General features: G+C 38.0%; 2 protein-coding genes across 40 annotated transcripts in view; one reads left to right on the top strand and one right to left on the bottom strand.

Moving 5' to 3' along the window:
• LOC119968801 (sodium/myo-inositol cotransporter-like) overlaps positions 1-8,897 on the top strand; it is a 37,316-nt gene extending 28,419 nt beyond the window's left edge. For 12 of the 39 annotated variants that reach the window (XR_005461224.1, XR_005461226.1, XR_005461222.1 and 9 more), the window contains one exon: positions 2,543-8,897. The gene's annotated coding sequence lies outside the window, so the exon portion shown is untranslated. Of the gene's footprint in view, positions 1-1,985 lie in introns of all 39 variants that reach the window. The other 27 variants (XR_005461239.1, XR_005461238.1, XR_005461240.1 and 24 more) reach the window with 12 other exon arrangements.
• A 6,781-nt stretch (positions 8,898-15,678) lies between these two features.
• The window catches only part of itsn1 (intersectin 1 (SH3 domain protein)), a 204,789-nt gene continuing 198,257 nt past the window's right edge, over positions 15,679-22,210 (bottom strand). The window contains exon 42 of the mRNA XM_038801596.1: positions 15,679-21,303. Coding sequence (XP_038657524.1) covers positions 21,155-21,303 — 149 coding nt within the window. The 3' untranslated portion in view covers positions 15,679-21,154. The remainder of the gene's footprint in view (positions 21,304-22,210) is intronic.

Below are 22,210 nucleotides of genomic sequence, written 5' to 3'. Positions count from 1 at the left end.
GAACCAGATTGATTTAAATTCGTTGGTTACAGTTGTTCCTATGCTCAGAGATATGTTTGTTTTATATTGGTAAATCTTTGACCTGGGGGGGAAACAAATGTTGCCCTATATTGCTGGTCAAACCTAGAGAGATTCAAATCTAGGTGATCAGACCTTCTAATCTGAGAGAACTTGGAATGTGAAGGTGTGGGCTGCAGAGAGAAATTTCTGGATATTTGGTTGGGGGGAGGGGTGGTGCTGTGGGGAAGAGGCTATTTCAGACCTAAATTGCTTTGGTTCTTATCAAACCCTTTAATTATACACTTTAATTTCACTATAACAAAACTTTGAAAGGACCTCAAATTAATTTCTCAAAAGTAATGACGAGTAATTGCATAATTTCATAGATACATTTGGGAGGTGGCTTGTGGTCAATTAACTAGAGTTTCTGTATAGTTTTTGTATATTTCATTAATTTTACAGTCCAAAACTTCCATTTTAACAAGTGAGTAAAATTAATTTGTTATTTAGACTATTATTCTGCGTATTATTGCCAGATAATGTTGAATGGTCAGTTAGTGCTGCAGGGTCTTGCAACTGATCTGCTTATCACGCCTCATCACTCACCACTCTTCCATTAATCTTTGAAATCAATAAGCTTAATGTGCATTTGATATGGCATACTAATATTTTAATTGGTCATGTATTGCTGATTAATGATTGAATTGAAATTTGTATGGAGAGAGAAGAAGAATGAGGAACCCAATTTTATACACTGAAAATGAAATTTTTAGCTTATGGTTCAAAATGGATTAGGTGATTAAAATGATTTTTTTTTTGCATAAACCCAGAAAATAGAGGTCTGAAAGGCAATGTACACCAGCCCATCCCTCCATCCAACTTTGTCTTTTTTTAAAAGAAACATAAATTTTTTTAAGCTTCTCAGTTTAACAAATTTAGTTTTTATCAGTTTGTTAGGGTTATAGGATTTTAAGAAAGCATCTGAAACCATACTTTGCAGATTTGTGTGCTTTTTACATTTAAATTAGCTTCAGGTCTTTTGTGGAAAACAATTTTTTAAATTCAAACATTTTTTTGATTTGCATGCAACTCTCTAAATTCTATATTTGGAGGAAACTGCAATCCTTAAACTGGTTTGATATCAAGGCTCCAAATATTCATGTCCTGGTTTTCATGCTTCTTGATTTATGTAATGTCTACATAGTTGTCACTGCTGTAGTTTGTATAAAAATATGGATAAGAATATTTTGCTATGGATGCAACTGAAGAACTTCATTGTGAAGGGAAAATGCACACAAAGATCCAAGTTCTGGAAATGACTTGCATAAACTGATTCCTTTTGTATTCCACAATCAGTTAAACATTCCACTATGAGCAAAAGGTTCACTTTGAATGTGAAAGATTGCATTTTTATTTTTGACGGTAATTTTTAAATATTTCCTTGCTGCTACATTTAACTGACCCAATAGAGCATAATTGAAAATTAACAGTGTTCTGAGTGTATGTATTCCAACATAGTATATAATCATTTGCACGGAATGTTGATTAAATGTTTTCTGTTAGGTGCATATACCATATCCCGGATCATGTTTTTAAATTTAAACTTGAGGCCTAGATGATTTTATATTCCTTTTAATTCTAGATTGACATTCCCATGAAAGCCAGTCTGGCCAAGGAGGTTTGATTTAATTCGGTGTTTAGCTTATAGAAGCATTGTTTTATGTGATAGAGAATCCATGGTTTATAGTCTATTCTAATTTTGAGCTATGGCTTAAATTAGCAATTGACTATGTATGTGCACCTAGTGAATCAGTGTGCACATGTGAAGAGACTGTTTAATCACCTGACTAACTGGCTTGGAGTGTCTTTGGTAGTCAAATTTAACTAGGCCAGAGAGATACAAATTGGCTGAGCACTTTTTAATGTTCCCTGCAAAATTGTTTTAACAATTGTTCATAGTACAATGGTATCTCTTTTACTTTCAGGGGAAATATTTGTGGAGACTCTGAAGCCATACCAGGAAGTGCTTTGAAAGCCACGCTACTCCATTAAAATTTTAAAAACAAACCAATCGCAACCCTCTGAAGCAAAACAACTAAACACGATTTCCACTATGGAAATTCATTATAGTTTTAAAAATACATGGAACCCAGTGTTCCGGGCAAAAGAAAACCTTGCACCATTTATGAACCGATTAGGTTCTGTATCGTTCCCAACGTTTTTAATATTTATTAAATAAAGACTTTGTTAGGGTTTAAAGCCAGCATATACTAGCATCAGTCCCGAGCCACTGTCCTGTGTGCTAAATGATTGTTGCCTTATAATTGGGTGTCCATAAGCCTATTTGATGTCCTTTTATTGTGACAATTTAGTTGTTTCTCCAACTATTTGTTATTTTACAAATTTTGTAAATGATCCACTTTGTATTGTTAGTACTTTACAGGATTGGTAAACTGATATTCTATTACTAAACAAGCCAATATATGTAGTTGTTAGCTTCTCCATAATTTGCTGATTCTGATCTCTGATTAATGAACTGCAGTACATTGGACCATATGTCTATGGCTACCCTTTCCTGTGAAAAAATTGCTGCTATCGTTTTGCGCTGCCTCTGTGGAGGTAGGTAATGTAGATTATTTGATATAGAGGTTGCCTTCAGACTAATAGCTATCATAATACCAAGTTTAATGCATTAGAGAATTTGTATATTTTTGATAAATTTCTGACCTGGTCTTTCATTGCTTTTATTAAGATAATTTAGTTTAATATACTTATTCTTAGATAGTATTATATACTTGCATGCGGAAGATATTAGAATGAGGTAAATGGTACCAAATCAGTAACTGGAATTATATTTTGTGGATTGTCACTTCAAAATTATAAATTATTTTAAATTTCAGACATGCTTAAATGACATGTGTTGCTATGCAACAAATATTGAGAATACAATAATAAAGCAAGTGCCAGTCAGCTGAATAGAATGCCAGTTGGTTACAGTGGCAATTACAGGTACTTCCTATTGATATTGAGCTAGTTTAATTTATCAATTAGTCACAATGTTAACAGATTTGCTTCAGTTTACAGTATGTGGGGATCAGTTCTTGCGTATATTCTACAGGTTTACATTATCCAGAGCTGATTTAGAAGCAGACTAAATATGGTGTGTTGATGCACAAAAGGAACAACAATAACACAAAGGTCAGACATTCTCCACTTTCTTTGGCAGATCCTATCAATCATGACTTGTGGCCTGGCTGGTTGGGGTGGGTGGATGCATGTATGTGTTGCATTGATAAGTCTGGATGGGAGTGGTGGGGGATGTGGTCATTGGGAGGGTGAAGCTGTCTTATTACTCATTACTCTTTCCGCAGTAGAAAAGTGAGTTTAAATTCGAGGTTCAATCCCAAGTTTGCTCATTGTTAATCTTGGAGCAGTAGCAAGGGCACTAAACTTGTCCCTTTATGACCTGTGTTGAATATTCCTCTACTAATGTCCTGTGACTCCTGCTGGAAGTGCAGAGGTGGATATTGAATGAAAATATGGTCATAAATTGGCTGTGACCATCTTCCGGTACAGTAGCCTACAAATAAAATTTAAACATGAATAATGGCCACTTGAATAAGGTACAAGAGCATACTTGTTTCTGGGGAACTGTCAGCAAACAATTGACCTCCTTAGGAAAAAAATGGTGGGATGATGGAACGGTACAGTATTTTGGTGTGCTTTTATAGCATCGAAACCAGCATGAAAATACTTTAACAGGACTAGCCATTGATGCGTTGTTTGCCTTTAAGTCCTGAAAAAGTGCAAAATCACTGAACTACCTTTAAAATTTTCAGAATGCTTGCAGATTGACAGCAGGTGGCATCTGTTTATACCAAGGCTAAAGGCTATATTAATAAATCTGAACTAAATGAGTGTTTAAAAAGGAATAAGATAATGGAAAAGCAGATTATTGGAAGCAGTAAGAAAAATCTTTTTTTTTCTTAAGAATTGGAATATTTAAGGGACACAAGTTGGATACAAATATGGGAATCAAGAAATGATGGGATGTGGCATATTTCTTTTAAATCAAGATTGTGAATTCATTGCAGAGACGATCAGTGATTTTGAGATCGAATGTATTCCGATCAGTAAAGCGTTAAATGCCGATAGTGCACTCACTAAGGCATTATACGCCAATATTGCATGAATAATGGGGCAATGTTTCTGAACGAGCAGAGACAAAATGGGATAAAACAGCAACAGGTGGTGCATTGGGCAGGACTTGTATTAAATTCTGAATTTGAAGCTTTCAAAGTTAAATTACATGGTATACTCATTTAAAAATGGAAATTGAAATTAAACCAGAAAATGCTGGAAATACTTGGGTCGAGCAGCATCTGTGGAGAGAGAAAGAGTTTACATTTTAGATTTAACCTTTCAAGAGGTCACAGAATTACTCGACCTGCTGAGTATTCCACCCTTTTGGGTTTTATTTATAGTGTACTCACTGTTTTGATTCAGGTTGGGGTACTGATAAATAAATATTGCTCTGTTGAGGCAAACGTAAGTTTTGGAATTCTGCAGGAAATTATTCAGTTTCCTGATAAATACACTATTCCAAAACCCGTGTGGACGCGGATGCTATAACGAATGGGGTGAAGATTTGGATATAATTGACTATTCATTAAAATTTATCCAGTGAATATGGAATTGTTCAACTAAGGAACTGCATTTTTAAGGTATCTGGTTGCAAGATAAATCTTATTGGTAAGATGTAAACTATACAATTTTCCAGAGGATATTGATTAGCCAATGGGCTGCCTGGGGCATATCTAGCATTTGTATTGTTGAATTAAATTGGATAAATGATTGGAGGAAAGATTTGAGAGGTAATATAATCCAGGTTCAAAACCCTGAAAGATATTGACAAGTAAGGAGTTATTTTAAGATTTAATATTTGTGGAAGTACAGTGTGATAAATTTCCTGTTTTTTTTTCTTGATTTTATTCCTTCACTTGCTTGCCTGACCTGACTCTATGTGAGGTGGGTGCAAGGCTTGTTGACTGGGCATCATCAATACCCCTTGTAACTGACTGCAAGGAGGTTCTAGGGACCATTCAGGTATGATTGACCTCTCTAATTTTCACTCCCCTTTCTGAGAAGAAACTTAGCTTCAAGCCCCACATAACTGTTTCTGATTTGAGTCTACCCCTGTTCTGTGGCATACAAATTATTTTGATTGCAGATAGAGAAGCCACAGACGAGATCAGTGGTGGTATGTCCTTGGTAAATCTACTGAACAGATTACCATGATGCAATTGCTTTTTAAATGGAGCTCGATGAAGTTGATCTAGTAAAGGTTTAAAAACAAAAATCTAAATTGTTCCACTATATTATATTTCCAGCCCTGTTGCGGCCATGGAACTGCGCAAAATACAACTAATTGAAGTTCAGCTCCTAATATTTATTACGTTGGGGTCATTACTGAAATTACAGTCAAGTCAGGAACTGTTTGCTTCAGGAAACAAAAAAAATTCTATGTGGCTGATGGGAGTACAGGCTTGAATTGTTATGTTCTTGTTCTTCTACGCTTTATGATGCTGTATTTGTTTAAATTTAAAACATTAAGGGCTCAAATGTTCTACTTGTGCTCAGCAGAATTAAATATGCATTATGGAACACAGACCAATTTTTTTTTAGCAAGCACAACTACATTACACGTCATTGTGGTGAGAGTTTAGACCCTAAATATCATTTGCGTTTTATTTCTGTGCTTAATTTCCTTTTTTCATTTTTATACAAGAGATTCTTGTTCTGTTTCCAAGACAGATCTGCTTTCAACCAATCCTAATTATCACCTTGGTTCAGTGGGAGAACTCCGACCTTTAAATTAAGGTTGTGGGTTCAGGCCCCACTCTAGGACATGAGCACAAAATCTAGGCACTGTTTTGGTGCAATATTGAAATATTGCATTGTCTTTCAGTTGACAGATTAAACCAAAGTCATTTCTATCTATTCTGATGTATATACAAAATACCATGGCAATATTCTGTGAAGGAACTGGGAATTGGCTGTCTTAGCCAATAGTCAAAACCTTAACAGACTTAAGTGACCATTCCTCTCTGTGGGATCTTTCTGTACTACTACTTGCCTAACAATAATGACTGTGCAAACTAATTAATTATACATTGATCTGAGATATGAGGATGTAATGACCCGCTATGTAACTGCAAGTAGTTTTCATAACAGGCTTTTCTTTGTACCGCCCAAAAATAAGTGTGTATCTGACACTAAACAAATAGACGTCAAGTTTGCTTAATTATAAGTACTTGTTGATGTCAACGTTCTTTTGCATAATGCTCTGGACATCGAAGGGAAATTTAAGGGGAAATTTAGCGTGGTTCAATCCACCTACCCTCCATATCTTTGGGTTGTAGGAGTGAGACCCACGCATACACTGGTAGAATGTGCAAACTCAGCACGGACAGTGACCCAGGGCGAGATCGAACCCGGGTCCTTGAGCGCCGTGAGGCTTCAGTGCTAACCAGTGTTACTGTGCTGCCCAGAAACAGAGGTTTCCAAAGAGCACGCTTCTGTCTGTACAAGAGGAAACGCTGGGCCCTTAAAGTTCAACGTAGTTACTGTAATGATTGAACTTGGTATATTAATTCAAATTACTGTAAAAATTATTTTAATGTCATTTTTGGTAATGGATTGTTCTAAAATCCCTGTCTTTCAGGAAAGTAGTATGTTGTAGGCTCAATTTCATGTGTACTGTAGACACAGGTTAAAGAGAACTGTTTGTGGAGTTGATGTTTCGGTTCATGTCATGTTTTATTACAGTTTCTGTATCCTGCTATTTTGTGACGGTATTCTGTTTTTTGGTTCACTATTAAACTGTTCAGTACTAATGAGTGTTCAAATGAGGCTATCCTGTTAAAAGCTATTTCCTTGGGTACTTGAACCAAGGTGTTCTCTCAGCTGTACTCACTCATTGATTTAAAAACTTCTGTGAAAATGTTTATTGCTTAACTCTATGAACTATGTTATTGTTTCTGGAATGTATTCAGATATGTACTACTGGCAAAAGTGGTAATCCCACTTCTGTTATTTATCAGACTGATCAGAAAAATGTATAATGTGTTGAGATTTTTCATTCTCTTGACCTTGTGTTTTTTAAATTTCAGAATCTTTTGTCAAGATCCATCTTTTAAAAAGAGGATGTGTACACAGTCTGAAGGTTCCCATTTGAAGCAACTGGCCTCCAGAAAATGAATGGAATAAAGTGAATATAATTTTTTAGATAAAATTTGAAAATCCCATCAAAGGTAGCTTATCCTCCTAGCCCTGGCCTAATGACAATGAAATTCTTGATACCCTATTCAAAATTATGTCTAAATATGTCAACTTCGCAGGTGTCTTGAATTCTCCAATTTTCCTTTTTCCTTCTATATAGGTGGAATTATGCAGGTACCCTGTGTATTACAGCAAGCTGGTTCTACTATGTTGACAGGCAAGTTAACATTGTGTCCACAAACTAGCTGCCTGCATACTCCATTTAATGGCTCACTTAATTTAGCTATTTGTATTGACTCTTAGCACTTACAAGCACAAAAGGTGCATATACTAAGTGGAGCCTGAATGTCGAGGATTCAAACTCCTGCCAGATAATCAGTTATATTTAGAAATAATTTTGGACATGCCAAATAATTTGTAACAGTAGAAATATTTGAAATTGATATGCCTCGTGCAAAGTTTAGGAATAACATAACTATTTGGAGTTATAGTATTTCAACAAAAAATACAAACCCTTAAAAGATCCTTTGCTTTTCTGGTGATGGAAAAGACAGATCAATTTCAAAGCTGCAGAAGAATTTCTACATTTTAAAACCATCCCGTCTTAAATTTTACCGATACATGTCAAAATAGTGACTGGCAGCAGAGATGTCATGTTTTGCTCTGCTGGATTTTAAAATTTTCCACCAAGTGTACCCACCTATATTACCACCAATTGGACCACTTAGTTAACCATAATACATTTGGTTGCACTGTAGAGATTTCTGACATTCAGTTGTCGAACAGTTAAGGAGAATGAGAATATGTTGTGTTATCTAATCCCCTAATTGGCATTGTAGGCCAAAAATATGAACATTTACAAACATTCCTCCATGCAAAACATTCCACAAAGATGTGTATTAACAAAGTTTTCCAGTTTTGACAACTTGGACCAATTGCAAAAGACTTTTGAATTGCTTGATGACAATAGTATCCACTCTGATCTATTCATGTGTCAATTTTTAAAAACACAACTGGCTTTGGTTGGGTAGTTAGAAACATCCACTCTGCTGTAGTTTAATTGCAGAGATGTTGAATAAAGTTGAATTTTTCCTCTATGGAGAGGGAATCTAATTGATAAGTTTTCAATTTCTTGGCTAATTAGCTCAAAATTGGCTCAATAGGGAAATCTGGTCTGGTGAGCTAAAAACACAGGATGTGACATGATGTCTTCATTCATGATGAAAGTTCTGTGCTGCAGAAACAATATACCCAAGGATTTGAAGTAAATGAAATAACTTTTGACTTCACTTGTGTGTCTTGTGTGTATATATGTAAAATTTTCCTGAGTAATTGCTTCACACATGATCAAGAATGGGAGCCTCCAGAGAAAGTACATCTAGTCCTTTTTTTTTTTAACTAAAGGTATGATTCATGAAATTGTACATGCAACATGTGGATGGAACACCATTCAGGAAAAATTTTCATACTGTGCTATAACTTAATGTAGAAATGTGAACTTGAAGTGCATTAACACTTTCAAGATGCTGATATTTTAACCTAATTTTCTTGTTTCAATGGTATTAAGGTAAATTGTTTAGCTGAACTGAAAATTAATAAAATTCAAATTACTCATGTGTCTTTTGTTCAGTCTCAACATGCAATAATCAGTATCATTTCAAAATGTTCATCCAACTGGAGATACTGATGTGCTCATGCATATTTCTGCAGATAATGTTGTGTAGATTGTGCTGGATAGGGAAGCGATGGGTGAGGTGAGGAAATAGCTCAGGGAGCTCGATGAATTTAGAAGCAGGACCCTGTACAGTTGCAATTCTGCATTAGTGCCATTGCCCACCCTCCTTGCAATAATTTTCCTCATCTACAAACAGTTCCTGGCAAAATGGAGGCCAATTCAGTGGAGGGCAATGAAAAGGAATGTGGTAGGAGATGGTATAGTCAGGATGAGGGTTACTGTTCTTTGTGACTCAACTGGGAGTTGTGGGGGAGGGGAGGGGTGGTGGTAAATCCAATAAGATAAATTGAACTAGTAATGAGATTTTCAGGAACTAGCATTGAAATTAAATGTTACCCGAGCCATATGTAAACTGGTACGCGGTTAAATTGAGTTGAATGTGTGAGGATGGAGGCTAGGTTGAGTAAGGGGTCAGGGCTGTGGGTGTTAATGGCTCTACTGCCATTTGTTACAGGAATATTTTCAGGGAATCCGTTGCTGGTGGCCACATTAAACATATGGAGGCAATTACAACAGCATTTTAAAGTGGGGAGAGGGTCGAAAATGACTGACTGTCGCACGTTTGGACTGGCTGGATTGGATGCTAGGTCGTTGGCAGAGAGGGTACTGTTGTTGGCGGGACGGAAAAGGGAAGTACATCTGGAATGTATGGGAGGATTCTGGAGGAGGACATAGCAACACTGGAGGAGATTACGGTCAAGTGTGAGGAAGAAGTGGGGGGGGGGGGGGGAAAGAGAGAGATGTCTTGCTGATTGCTCACAGGTAAGTTCTGTTGGAGGGAGGTCACTGCCTCCGCATGGCTGGGGATCTCAAGATTTAAATATATGCTGAGAGGTTCGATTGTGAGGCTTCACACAAGATGGCCATTTGTCATATTTTTCAAGGAACTGGTCACAGTCAGAAAATCGCCGTCCTCTGAAATGTCTAACTTATTGACTTGTTTATTATTCATATTGTAAATTTTGATAATGGAAGAATACTGTCTTCCATAGTTGTTTATTTCATGTTTATTTCTAGTTGGAACAAAGTCAGTTTGAGTTCAATCATCTGACAATTGGGAGGGTGTTTTGGGGGTTGTTAATCAGTTTTGTATTTGTATATTCAAAAAATGTTCAATAAAAATGTTTTTAAAAAGTTGAACATGAGGCTGAAAGTGGTACAAACAAACAAGAGCTTTATTGAAATGGTGTTTACACAATGGGTTGTAAAAGATTAGACTGCCTGTTTGCCTGTGCAAGCGGCAGATGATGCCATCAAACCTCAAATGATTGGATTCAAACTGACTTTGTTCCATCCAGGAACAAACATAAATACAACCTCCCCCGTTACAGAGGTTCCTGCAATGGAACACAGTATAACATTGTCAAAATTTACAATACGAATAATAAACAGTCAATAAGTTACATTTGTCAAGACATTTTGGAGGATGTTGATTTCTGTGTGGTTACCGACGACCCTCTGGATGTCTGTGCTTTTCAGTGTTGACTGTTACCTCCAGAGTTTTAGTGGAGTTTGGACATCGTCCGTAGTTGTCTCAATGGGACTCAACGTTCTGTTTGCCAGTTGACTCAATGTTGAAGTGTCCTCAACTGGTATACTGTCTTCCATCGTTGTTTCTGGTGTCAGGTTCTCAAGAATGTCTAGGTATTCACGTGGCATAGTTTGTTGCAGACTCTTGGTTGACTTGGTCTCTGGCAACAATTATGGTAAGATTCCTGGTAGTGTGGATGAGCAGAGAGATCTCGGTGTCCATGTACATAGATCCCTGAAAGTTGCCACCCAGGTTGATGGGGTTAAGAAGGCGTACGGTGTCTTAGCTTTTATTGGTAGAGGGATTGAGTTTCGGAGCCATAAGGTCATGTTGCAGCTGTACAAAGCTCTGGTGTGGCCGCATTTGGAGTATTGTGTGCAGTTCTGGTTGCTGCATTGTAGGAAGGATGTGGAAGCATTGGAAAGGGTGCAGAGGAGATTTACCAGGATGTTGCCTAGTATGGAGGAAAGATCTTGTGACGCAAGGCTGAGGGACTTGAGGCTGTTTTCGTTGGAGAGAAGAAGGTTAAGAGATGACTTAATAGAGGCATTCAAGATGATCAGAGGATTAGATAGGGTGGACAGTGAGCCTTTTTCCTCGGATGGTGATGGCTAGCATGAGGGGACATAGCTTTAAATTGAGGGGAGATAGATATAGGACAGATGTCAGAGGTAGGTTCTTTAGTAGTAAGGGCATGGAATGCCCTGCTTGCAACAGTAGTGGACTCGCCAACATTAAGGGCATTTAAATGGTCATTGGATAAACATATGGTGATAATGTAATAGTGTAGATGGGCTTTAGATTGGTTTCACAGGTTGGCGCAACATCGAGGGCCGAAGGGCCTGTACTGCGCTGTAATGTTCTGTTCTAAATTAGTTCTAGATTCTAAAAGCAGATTGGCTATCTTCTCCACACTCCATCACCCCGAGTACACTGTGTAGGAGACCGGTCCTGTCAGTGCCAAGATGATAGCAGGTATCTGCTTCTCACTGGTAGTATAGTTTCTTGCCAATACTTCCTGACCTTTCTGAAAATTTGACTTTGCTGTTTTCTCTCAACAATTTCTCAACTCTTAGGCAGCTTCAGCAGATCAAATGATGTTTTACCATGAATAATGGAGACTTTGGGTTGTAAATATGTTGTATTCTGTATGTCATTAGGAATTGGCTTATTAATTTTTAAGTGTTTCTTGCTCACGAGCAGCCAACCCATTTGTGGCAGGTTGATCAGGAGTAGATCAGATGTGTTGGATTCCATTCTCCATTAAATAATTTCTGAATTCTTGCAAAATGAACTGTGGCCCATTGTTGCTAACAGGTTTTTCAGGAAAACCAAAAAAAATCTTTCTATTCTCTGAGGACGTAGTCTTCATAATGGCAACTTCAGGCCATTTCGATTGTGCGTCTACCACAATGAAAAACATTTGCCCTTCGAATGGTCCAGCATAATCTATACAAGCTCTTTTGGCGGGGCTTGTCTGGCCATTCCCATTAACGTAATGGCACTCGTGGCGGCAGGTTTCAAACCTTTGCACAAGCTGATCGCATGCCAGCCATCTCCCTAATTTCACATTCAAGCCCTGGCCACAACCTGGTTATCTCCTTCATCCTTCCTATCCCACACTGACCGTCATGAAATTGGTTTAGGACATGTTCCCTTAACAATGGCGGAATGATGACCCTCATTCCCTAGAGGAGACCATTTGTCTGAATAGTTGGGGTTTTTGGCTAACGTGTGGCTTCAGCTTCAGGTTTTCACTCGTGATCTTGCCACTAAGTACCTTGTCCATAACTTTTGACAGTAGTAGATTATGGTATATCTCTTGTCCTATGTTTACAGGAGTGTTAGTGACTTCTTTGATATAGAAAATATTACCTCTTGAATTATTCATTGAGGACTTGTTAGGTAAAATTAATCTAGAGAGTGCATCAGTGTTCCCATGGAGATATGATTGATGATATTTTATCATTAAAGACATACAGAATAAGATTCTGTCTGAGGGGGAGATCGGAGAGGGCAGGGTATCGGACATACGTGGAGGAAGCAAGACAGGTGGGAGGAGTAGCCGGGGTGGCTTTTGAGGCTGGGACATGGAGTGAAGCATTGCAGAGGGTGAATCCATCCTTGTGTGTGAGACAGCGTCCTATCCAGCTCAAGGATCAGGCACAGGTGACTGTGTCCAGGATGAGCCGGTTCTTTGAAGGGGTGGAGGATAAGGGTGGGTGGTGTGCAGGGGGACCGGCACACCATGTTGATATGGTCTGGGTATGTCCAAAACTGGAGGAGTTTTGGAAAGTGTTCACAGACACAATGTCAAAGATACCGTGGTGAAGGTGATTCAGAGCTGGTGAGTGGCAATATTTGGAGTGTCAGGATCCAGGAGTGCAGGTGGAGAGAGAGAGAGAGGCCGACGTGTTGGCCTTTGCCTCCCTGATAACCCGGAGGCAGATATTTCTCGGATGGCGGGACTCTGAGCCGCCTGGGGGGGGGGGGTATGGTGAGTGATTTGGTGGCGTTTCTGCACCTTGAGAAAATAAAGTTCACCATCGGGTTCAGACGAGGGTTCTTCGAGGTGGAAGCTGTTCATTGGCTTCTTTAAGGTGTTCAAAAAGTCAGTGGGCGGGGATGTTTTTTTTTTGGGGGGGGGGTTTGTGCTGATCAAAGAAAAGGGGAAGCGTGGGCTGAAGGAAGTAGTGGGGGCAGAAGCGTGGGCTGAAGGGAGTAGTGGGGGCAGTTTAGTTATGGTATGTTGTGTGTTTATGTTTCTGATTTGATGTAAGTGAAGTTTGATTCTTTTTGGATGCCTGCACAGAGCGACGATTGTTCTATTTTTTTCCTTCTCCTCCAGGGGTCTGCCAGCATAGTTCGACCTTGTCGCCACTTTTCTTTGTGGTACGTTTTGAAGAATAGGCTGGCAGACCACAAAGGTACAAACAAATGAGCTTTACTGGAAAGGTGTTTACTCAATAGGCTGTAAAGGTAGACTGCTGGTTTGCCTGTGCAAATGGTGGATGATGGCATTAATAATGTCACAAAATCAGATTCTTAGTGATCTTCTTCCAATTTGGAACAAACATGAATGCACAACAAATGTATTTGCTTTTAGGGCAGCACGGTGGCACGGGGTTAGCAGTGCTATCTCACGGCTCCCAGGTTCGATCCCGGCTCTGGATTGTCTGTGTGGAGTTTGCAAATTCTTTTACCGGGTTGTGATTATTTGGAATTCTCCAACCAGGGGCTGGTTTAGCTCACTCGGCTAAATCGCTGGATTTTAAAGCAAACCAAGCAGACCAGCAGCACGGTTAGATTCCTGTACCAGCCTCCCCGGAAGGCGCCGTAATGTGGCGACTAGGGGCTTTTCACAGAAACTTCATTGAAGCCTACTCGTGACAATAAGCGATTTTCATTTCATTTTTCATTTCATTATGGAGCATGTTCAAGATGGGAGATCAATAGATTTTGGAATAGTAAGAGATACTTGAGGATAGTTTAGAAAGGTTGAGTTGAGCTTGATCAGCTGTGATTTTATTAAATGAAGCAATGTCAAATTATCACACCCACTGCTTCCTCACTTAAAATATAGGAATGATATTGGTATTTTTTCTTAGAAAGCTTTGTAAGAATGAAATGCTGAGACAGGTAATAGTTTAAACTGTGATAGACTCAAGGATTTTTCTTAGTATATATTATGGGAGTGGGTAGCCTTGCCTCACCCATTTTAATCCTAATAATGAAGTCAGCATAATTTGAACTGTGCTATAGATTTAAAAAATTGTTCGTATCCTGACAGCCTGTTAGTGCATGGCCCAAGAATGGCAAACAAGTAACAGCTGAAGAGTCCCAGCAACAGTGATTGAAATTACTTTTATGAAGCTTTGAGACCAAGTTAAATTCTAGCTTGCCCTGGGACACTAAGGGAAAATGGAGAATATAATAACTTGTGTCTATTAGCTGCAACTTTCCACCATTCAAAAATTTACCCATGAACATTTTTGAAAGAAATTCTTAAAGTATGATGTAAAATATTCTTCAACCAAGTTATAGTAATAACGTGTCACCAGTAGGCTTCAATGAAGTTACTGAAAAGCCCCTAGTCACCACTTTTTGGCACCTGTTCAGGGAGGCTGGTACAGGAATTGAACACATGCTGCTGGCATTGTCCTGCATTACAAGCCAACTGTTTAGCCCACTGCTAAACCAGCCCCTATATTAACAATATGATAAATGGGATTGGATGTTTTACTGTCATTGACCTCATCTGGTTTCCAGATGTGTGAACAATAACTAAACACATTATGGACAGAAAGAGAGAAACCAACTGTCCATAAGCAGATGTGTTTTTAAAAATTATTTTTAAGTGGTCTGGTGTGTTTCCCCAACCCTTTGATTTGTGTGGTCCAATTTAATAACTCTGTATTATGATCAACTCGGGTCCTGTTGGGAAGCTACTGTCTAGGCAGACAAACTAACTCTGCTAGACAGGTGAGCTCGAGATACAAATAACAGCCATTGTCCACTCAAGACTACATCACAGCCATGGCTTCTTCACGTAACACCCAAGACATTGATTGAAAGAATGCAAAATGTATAATATGCACCCTAATCAGATGATTTATTTGAACTGCTCAAAGTGAGCAATCACTTCGATAGCCAATTTTTTATAAAACATATTTCACAGTTCATTTCCACTGACACAGTAGCTCATTAAATAAGTTCTTGCCACAACTCATACACAAGTTTGTTGAGAACTTTATTCGGGGTGAATGAGTTACATTTAGTTGATACTGTATGATTTAAACAGCATAAGCTCTGGAAACACAACCCAGGATGGTGAATTGTGCAGATCAAAGCACATTATACACGAGATCTGTTTCCCCCCCCCCCCCCCCCCCCCCCCCCCCCCCCCCCCCCCCCTCTCCAAATACCTGGCTACTTCTACTTGACATTAGAGTTAAATGCTCAGACATAGACATTTAGAAGCTGCCTTCCATTCTTCTTGCTAGTTCATGCTGTAACAGTGCAGGAGTTTTATCTGATAAAATGGACCAATGAAGATTCTCCAAGTACATGTTTCATTATCTAGTCTCCAAGGGAAGAGGTACCTTTTCATTAAATGAGGTTCACTAACAACCAACTTGCAGACGTTTATTTTGCATTGTGAAAATACACGAACACAAGCTAAGAGAATTGGAACCCTGCCAATGGAGTGAAATTGTCGATAAGTAAACATTGCTCAAAGTGTCAAGGAGAACAATGAACACAGAACATATTATAGTAGCTTAGCAGTATACTCGCAGTGATTTACAATTCAGTAAACGTAACATTTGGCTATATATTGTCTGGTTTGGCTTGAGGATCCATACTTCAAACAAAATGTCTGTCAGACTCGAATTGATATTTCAACAATATTCCTACCAAGCACATTTGCATTGTTGGTCTGGCTGTGACCAGCATTGTTTCAAGTTATTTAAATGTTAAATTAGCAGTATTTCTTGTAACTTAATCCCTCCCCAAGGCAAAATTATATTTTGATACTTCAAGCCACCACTGCAAAGCCTAAATGGAGCGCCAATGTTCTCTGCAGCAGGAGGTGAATGGGAGTTTGACCATGCTTTCCTCCCCCTCAGTATAGTGTTTAGAAAGGCTCCATAACCACTCGAGTGCTTTCTTAGAATGATAGGGGAGAAATAGAGTGCAGTCATTCCTCAAACACGCCCAAAAGCAACATTTGCAGAAGGGCTGGGGATTAAGTTACTTGTTTGCTGCTGGAACACTAGGTACTGTATAGCCCAGGTACAAAAATGAAGAATATAATATCCGCGTTGAGTGATGATTGGCTTCAACCATTTACTATTTTAAAATGTACCCATTGGCGCATACTTTTAAACCAAAGTTGTGTGTAAATTATGGTATAAAGTGGTTGGATCCCTTGAACCAAGTTAAGTTAATTCTATTACCTAAATGGGATTGCATGTTTTACTCCGCCAACATTTTTGAAAAATGTTTTTAATCAAATGAACATGATTACAAATATTTTTCTGATAACAGTTGTAATACATGAACTTTTAATGCTCTTAAAAAGTAGGCTGAGAAATTCTCAGACATATGGAACAAGTCAAGCCTCAACTTCATGAAAGCAAATCCAAACAAATTCTGACTGGGATTTTAGCTTTGTTTCTTTGATTGTTCTCTCAAATATGTAAAATAGTGGATTTAGAACATGCAACTGCCCATTAAAGTCTTTGACATTCATGAGTAAAAGGGAAAAAAAAACAAAATCTTATCAATAGAGACCAGTTACAACAGTAACAATTAGCAAACAAATAAAATATACACAGCAGAACATGTGCTGACTTTAAAGTTTTGAATTGCATTCCAAAGTGCCGCTTGCAGTTTGAAAACTCGCAGTCTTTCTGCTCAGATTTTGTTCCTCAATAAGATATGAAATTTTTCTTCAGCTTATGTAAATCATACTAGTTACATTTTAATTAATCTATTTTTACAGACAATATTATGCAATCAAACTATAACAATACCATCATTTTTGACAACAAAAGTGCACAAAGAGCTGAACGACACAACCAGCAATGGAGTGTTCACATTCTAAATAGTAATACTGTTTTCTGCCAGCTAAGAGTGATTAACCAACTGTTGAAGTAAAGTAGGGCAGCACAGAACAACAAAATCAAGCCACTCTGCAAAAGCTCAAGAACTCGTGAGGCTTATAATTACTCATATGCAGTATCGGGCCCTCACTGAGTTGCCAATATATTGGCTTTCAAAAGGCTTCAGTGTCCCCATAAAAATCTTCAAAAGGCGAAGGCCAATTTCCAAACCTTTCTAGGAGAGAGCATAGGAAACATTGCACCAATGTTTTGGTCTCTAAATGGCCTTTATGTAATTAATAACTCCACAATTTATTTTCTGTAGTCGCACACCTCAAGGTACAGAAGCAAATGTGTATGTCAGCAAATCTGTCAATTTAATGAGAACTCCACAGACATGTGATGCCCTATATAGATGGTCAGAAATGAGCAAAGCCTCCATCCTCAAACTCTTTAACTCAAGCAAAAGAAACTCTGAAAAAAACAAACTTCCTAATTAATAAAGAGTTGATAAAATCCACTAAGAATCTGAGTAGAAGGCATTCAACAAACCCGTAGTAATTTGTCAGATAGGGCTCAGGATAGCTTTTTCCATGACACGGGGCCCTTCAAAACAATTCTCGCAACCAACATGAAATGGAACTTCGGCAGTATGTTGTCATATTTGTTTACAAATCAGTGTTTTTCGCAATAAATTGAATAAGAGATTTTAATAGTGTTCAAGGTGCTGATTAGATATTAGGACATTTAGGAATATTAGTCGATGATCTGAGCCAGTCAAGTTTCGGAATTTCCTGTGAGTGTGAAAGTTGAAAATGGAGAGATGATGGTAATGTCACTGGACCAGCAGTAATCCAGAGACCCAGGTTATTGCTCTGGGGACATAGGTTGAAATCCTCTGGCAGCTGGCAGAATTTGAATGAATACATCTGTAATGTGAAGCTAGTCTCAGTAACTGTAACCACAAAGCTATCTCTCAAAAATCCATTTGATTCCTGAATGTGACTCCAGGCCCACAGCAATGTGGTTGACTCTTAACTCTGAAGTGGTCAGCAAGCCACTCAGTTCAGAGGCAATTAAGGATGGACAACAAATGCTGGCCTTGCCAGTAATGCCCACATTCCACAAAAGAATAAAGAAAACTACACGTATTCTTATCCATATAGCCGGTGTGAAATATGCAACTAACACATAAGACCACAGCTGCAATAATAGAAACAATATTTATGTCCAGCAAAACAAAATTAGTGCAAAATAATAGTTTGCTACAGGGGCCATAAAAACATTTCTGGCGTATATGAATATTTTCTAATTCCCTAATTCTATCCAGAGTCAGAAGTTATTAACCCCTTAATGTTAACACATCTAGTGTTTTCATAGATATCTAGGTAAATTAACAAAACTGATTTACCCTACTAGTTTATTTATTGGAATAATAATTTAGAATAAAAATTGATCATTTCAGATATGTTACTTCTTTTAAAATTCAAAGTGCAAAGTGATTGTCATATCTCATTCTACCCAAAATGGTCATATTTGTATGTAATGGAAATAGTAATATCAGAATCCAGTGCTTAAACGAGGTGAAAAATTAGGCTGGTTAAGAATTAGTAAAGGACTTTAAAGTCTTGTGATGAGTAAAAACATATCACAACAGCTTGCCTTGGCAAGTCAGAATTTTACTGGGAAACAGTTGGCGCATTTTGCAGACTTTGAAAGTTTAAAATTTTTTATTTCAAGTTCTATTACATTTTTAAAATGTTCTGTGGTACATATGCCACAAGCAGAATTACCTGTTTAAAAATTAGATCATTTACTACTTCTCAAATCTTGAAGTTTTTTTTAAATGGGAAAAGTAAACACTTGTCGATCCCAGCCCTTGGTGTGGAGTTTTCACATTCTCCACGTGTCTGCATGGGTCCCACCACCACAACCCTTAAAGATGTACAGGGTAGGTGGATTGGCCCTTAATTGGAAAAGAAAAGAATTGGGTACTCTAAATTTATTTGCAAAAAGATTAAGTAATTTGTTACACATTAGCCGAATGTGTAAAAAAAAGAGACAAACTAAAATGGAAACTGAAGTCCTCCCTCTTGTGTATGTGTTATGAATAAGACAAAGTTGTTCACTTTATTTGAATGCATGCTCGGCAGCTAACATGTAGGTCTTTTGTTTTTATTTTTGCACTAAATATCACCAGTTTATTCAATCTGAGCTTTGGAAATTAATTTTGATGTAACCACCTAAACTAGAAATCAGTGTTGTTCCTCATTATATTAGTTACAAACATGAGCGCAGTCATGTGTTTTCTTAAATGTACAGGATTATAATTGACATTTTAAAAAAACTACTGAACGTCTCAGGTAACTTATTAAATGTTTCCTTGCGGGGGTGTTATTTTTTTTGGGGGGGGGGGTTAATTTTAAAAGCAGCCTTGTGCCATAAAACCCCATTCTCAAAACAAAACTCAGTCAATTGTTTAAGAAATTTGATAAGTCAACACAAATAGGGTTCAATGACAAATTGCTCACTTGTCTATATTTTCAATTGAAAATCAACAAGGAACAATGAGACTTGAAGCGGCTTTTACCAAATTTTGATTAGAGTGCATTAGAGGTGCTACCCTCTCGCATACTGTGGAAACATTTCACTACCAAAATTTAAACTACCACTGCCCATTTGTGAAAAGCATCCAGTGTATAGTGGGACTGTACATAGTTTTAAATAGTTTAAAATTAGCAGATTTTAAATTTCTTCAAAATCTAAAAGTGCATTAAAACTACCAAGTTGTTAATATGGCAACATTATTTTTATTCTTTAAATTATTTGAAAAGTTTCCCTCTTTCCTGTTTCCCTGCACATACATATCCTGATTGGACAAAACAGGTTAGCTATGAGCAGGACTGTTAATGCCCCTCCTTGTTCAGCCACTTACAATTATATTACAGGTGGATCTACTTCCTCCCTCTAACCTAGTATCTCAGCTCTGTTCGGTGTGTTACCTGTTGAACTGGCCAGAAATCCTCTTGGGGAGCCCAATCAGGTAAAGAGATGGAAGTTCAAACCCAAGTCTTCAACTCCCTACCCAATTTATGAACAAACTTTATTTAATGCCAAGGTGGTCCTTAGTGCATGAAACTCTAACGCAGTAAACATTATTCACATGACAAGCAATTACAAAATTGTGACTTCCTCTCTCATGTGCTGTATAAGCTCAGCGGCCTTGCTTTATCAACTCTGCATTCGGTACCCCAGTTACTGACTAAAGGTTCTTCAGAACTGGGTTACAGTAACTCATGACACTACGTCTTGGCATGACACCTTACTTTTAAAATTTTACATCTATAAAATATTGGAATCAAGCACTGGGCAAAAATGATTAATTTGATTTAATGAAGCAGAAGAAAGAGAATGGATTGGAAGATTATTTCGATAGATTTGGATGAGGAAAGACAGGAAGAGGATTGAGAGGAGCACAAACGCTGATATGGACTGGATAAGCTGAAAAGACTGTTTCGCTGCTGTGCATCCTATGTATGTAAATGTAATCTTATGCAAGTACACAGTCCAATATGTACGTTCCTCTCCCCACCTGAAGAAGGTTACCAAAAATACAGTTTTGGCTTCTGTAAATTTCCCCTAAAAAAAGACTTGTGCAAGCCACCAAACCTTTCACGTCATGACCAAATTAGTTCAGTACAGAACCACCGGTCATGTTTTGGGAAGACAAGTTTAAAACTTGCCTCAGTATAATGTTTATCATCACAGTCTGAAAAATTGAAACTGGAATGTAGAGATGATAAAGCTATACATTAACAAATGCAGGAGACATCTACAAACTCTAATTCCACGTTTTTAAATGTCATGTATAAAATAGTACACAAAATATGTTCCATGGATACTGCATTGAATATTGCAGCATTCCTAGACAGCTTTTGCAGGTACTTGATAAAGTTGCCATAAGTGGCGTTTAAATGTACAGAAATACACATATATATTACCCTATGTTTCATCAAAAAGTTGAAGATCCAGACGAACAACTATCTCACCAGTAGGGACTTCGTGCAATAGAAGCCGCTTTGTAACAGGACCTTTAGAGCCTTGATCTTTTTTGATATCAGCGACACGAATTTCTGTGCGCCCCAAAAAGTCTGCGGGGTCAGGAAACAGAAAGGACATTTTACTGTAAAGTCTAATACTGAACCAGAAAAGAAACCAAAAGCCAATGAAATGTTTTTGAACTGTCATCACTATTGCAATGGAGGAAATACAACAGCCAGTTCATGCATAGCAATGTCTCACAAACAGCAATGTGCTCATGATCTGATAATAGGATTCTTTGTGATGTTGGTTGGAGGGATAAATATCGGCCTGGACACCAGGGAGAAATCTCTGGCTCGACTTCAAAATACTGAATTCTGGGATTTTACATATTGCTGAGGGCAGACAAGACCCGAATTGAACATCTCATATGAAAGAAGGCACCTCTGACAGTGCTGCCCTCTTTCAATACTGCACTGGACTGTTAACCTAGATTTTGGGCTGATGTTGGCCTTTAGATTCAGAATTCATTACTAAATTAAACAATAACTCTAAAAGCAGACTTTTTCCAATCTCCAACCACTGCAAATCAAACAAGATAACCAGTGAATTAGAAACTAAAACCAGAACGCAACACTGTGCTTCAATTCTATTACTGGGGTTTATTACTCATTTCTGGCTCACAGGACAATGGCTGGAAGGGTAGAAAATAGTGACATTTAAGGGGCATCTTGACAAATACATGAATAGGATGGGAACAGAGGGATACGGACCCCGGAAGTGTAGAAGATTTTAGTTTAGACGGGCAGCATGGTCGGCACGGGCTTGGAGAGCCGAAGGGCCTGTTCCTGTGCTGTACTTTTCTTTGTTCTAAAATTAAAACCGAAATCAAGAAATTACATTCCACGACAACAAATTAATTTTCTGCACGTTTCTGACATTAAACTTGCTTGGACAGTCTCAACGCAGGTCTTGGCCCACTGCACAAAGCTACATGCATTCGTACATCTGAAATAG

The sequence above is a fragment of the Scyliorhinus canicula genome, chromosome 7, assembly GCF_902713615.1.
Source record: "Scyliorhinus canicula chromosome 7, sScyCan1.1, whole genome shotgun sequence".
In the NCBI taxonomy this organism is placed as follows: domain Eukaryota; kingdom Metazoa; phylum Chordata; class Chondrichthyes; order Carcharhiniformes; family Scyliorhinidae; genus Scyliorhinus; species Scyliorhinus canicula.
Note: the sequence above shows the minus strand (reverse complement) of the source record. Positions and strands in the feature narration are given on the sequence as shown.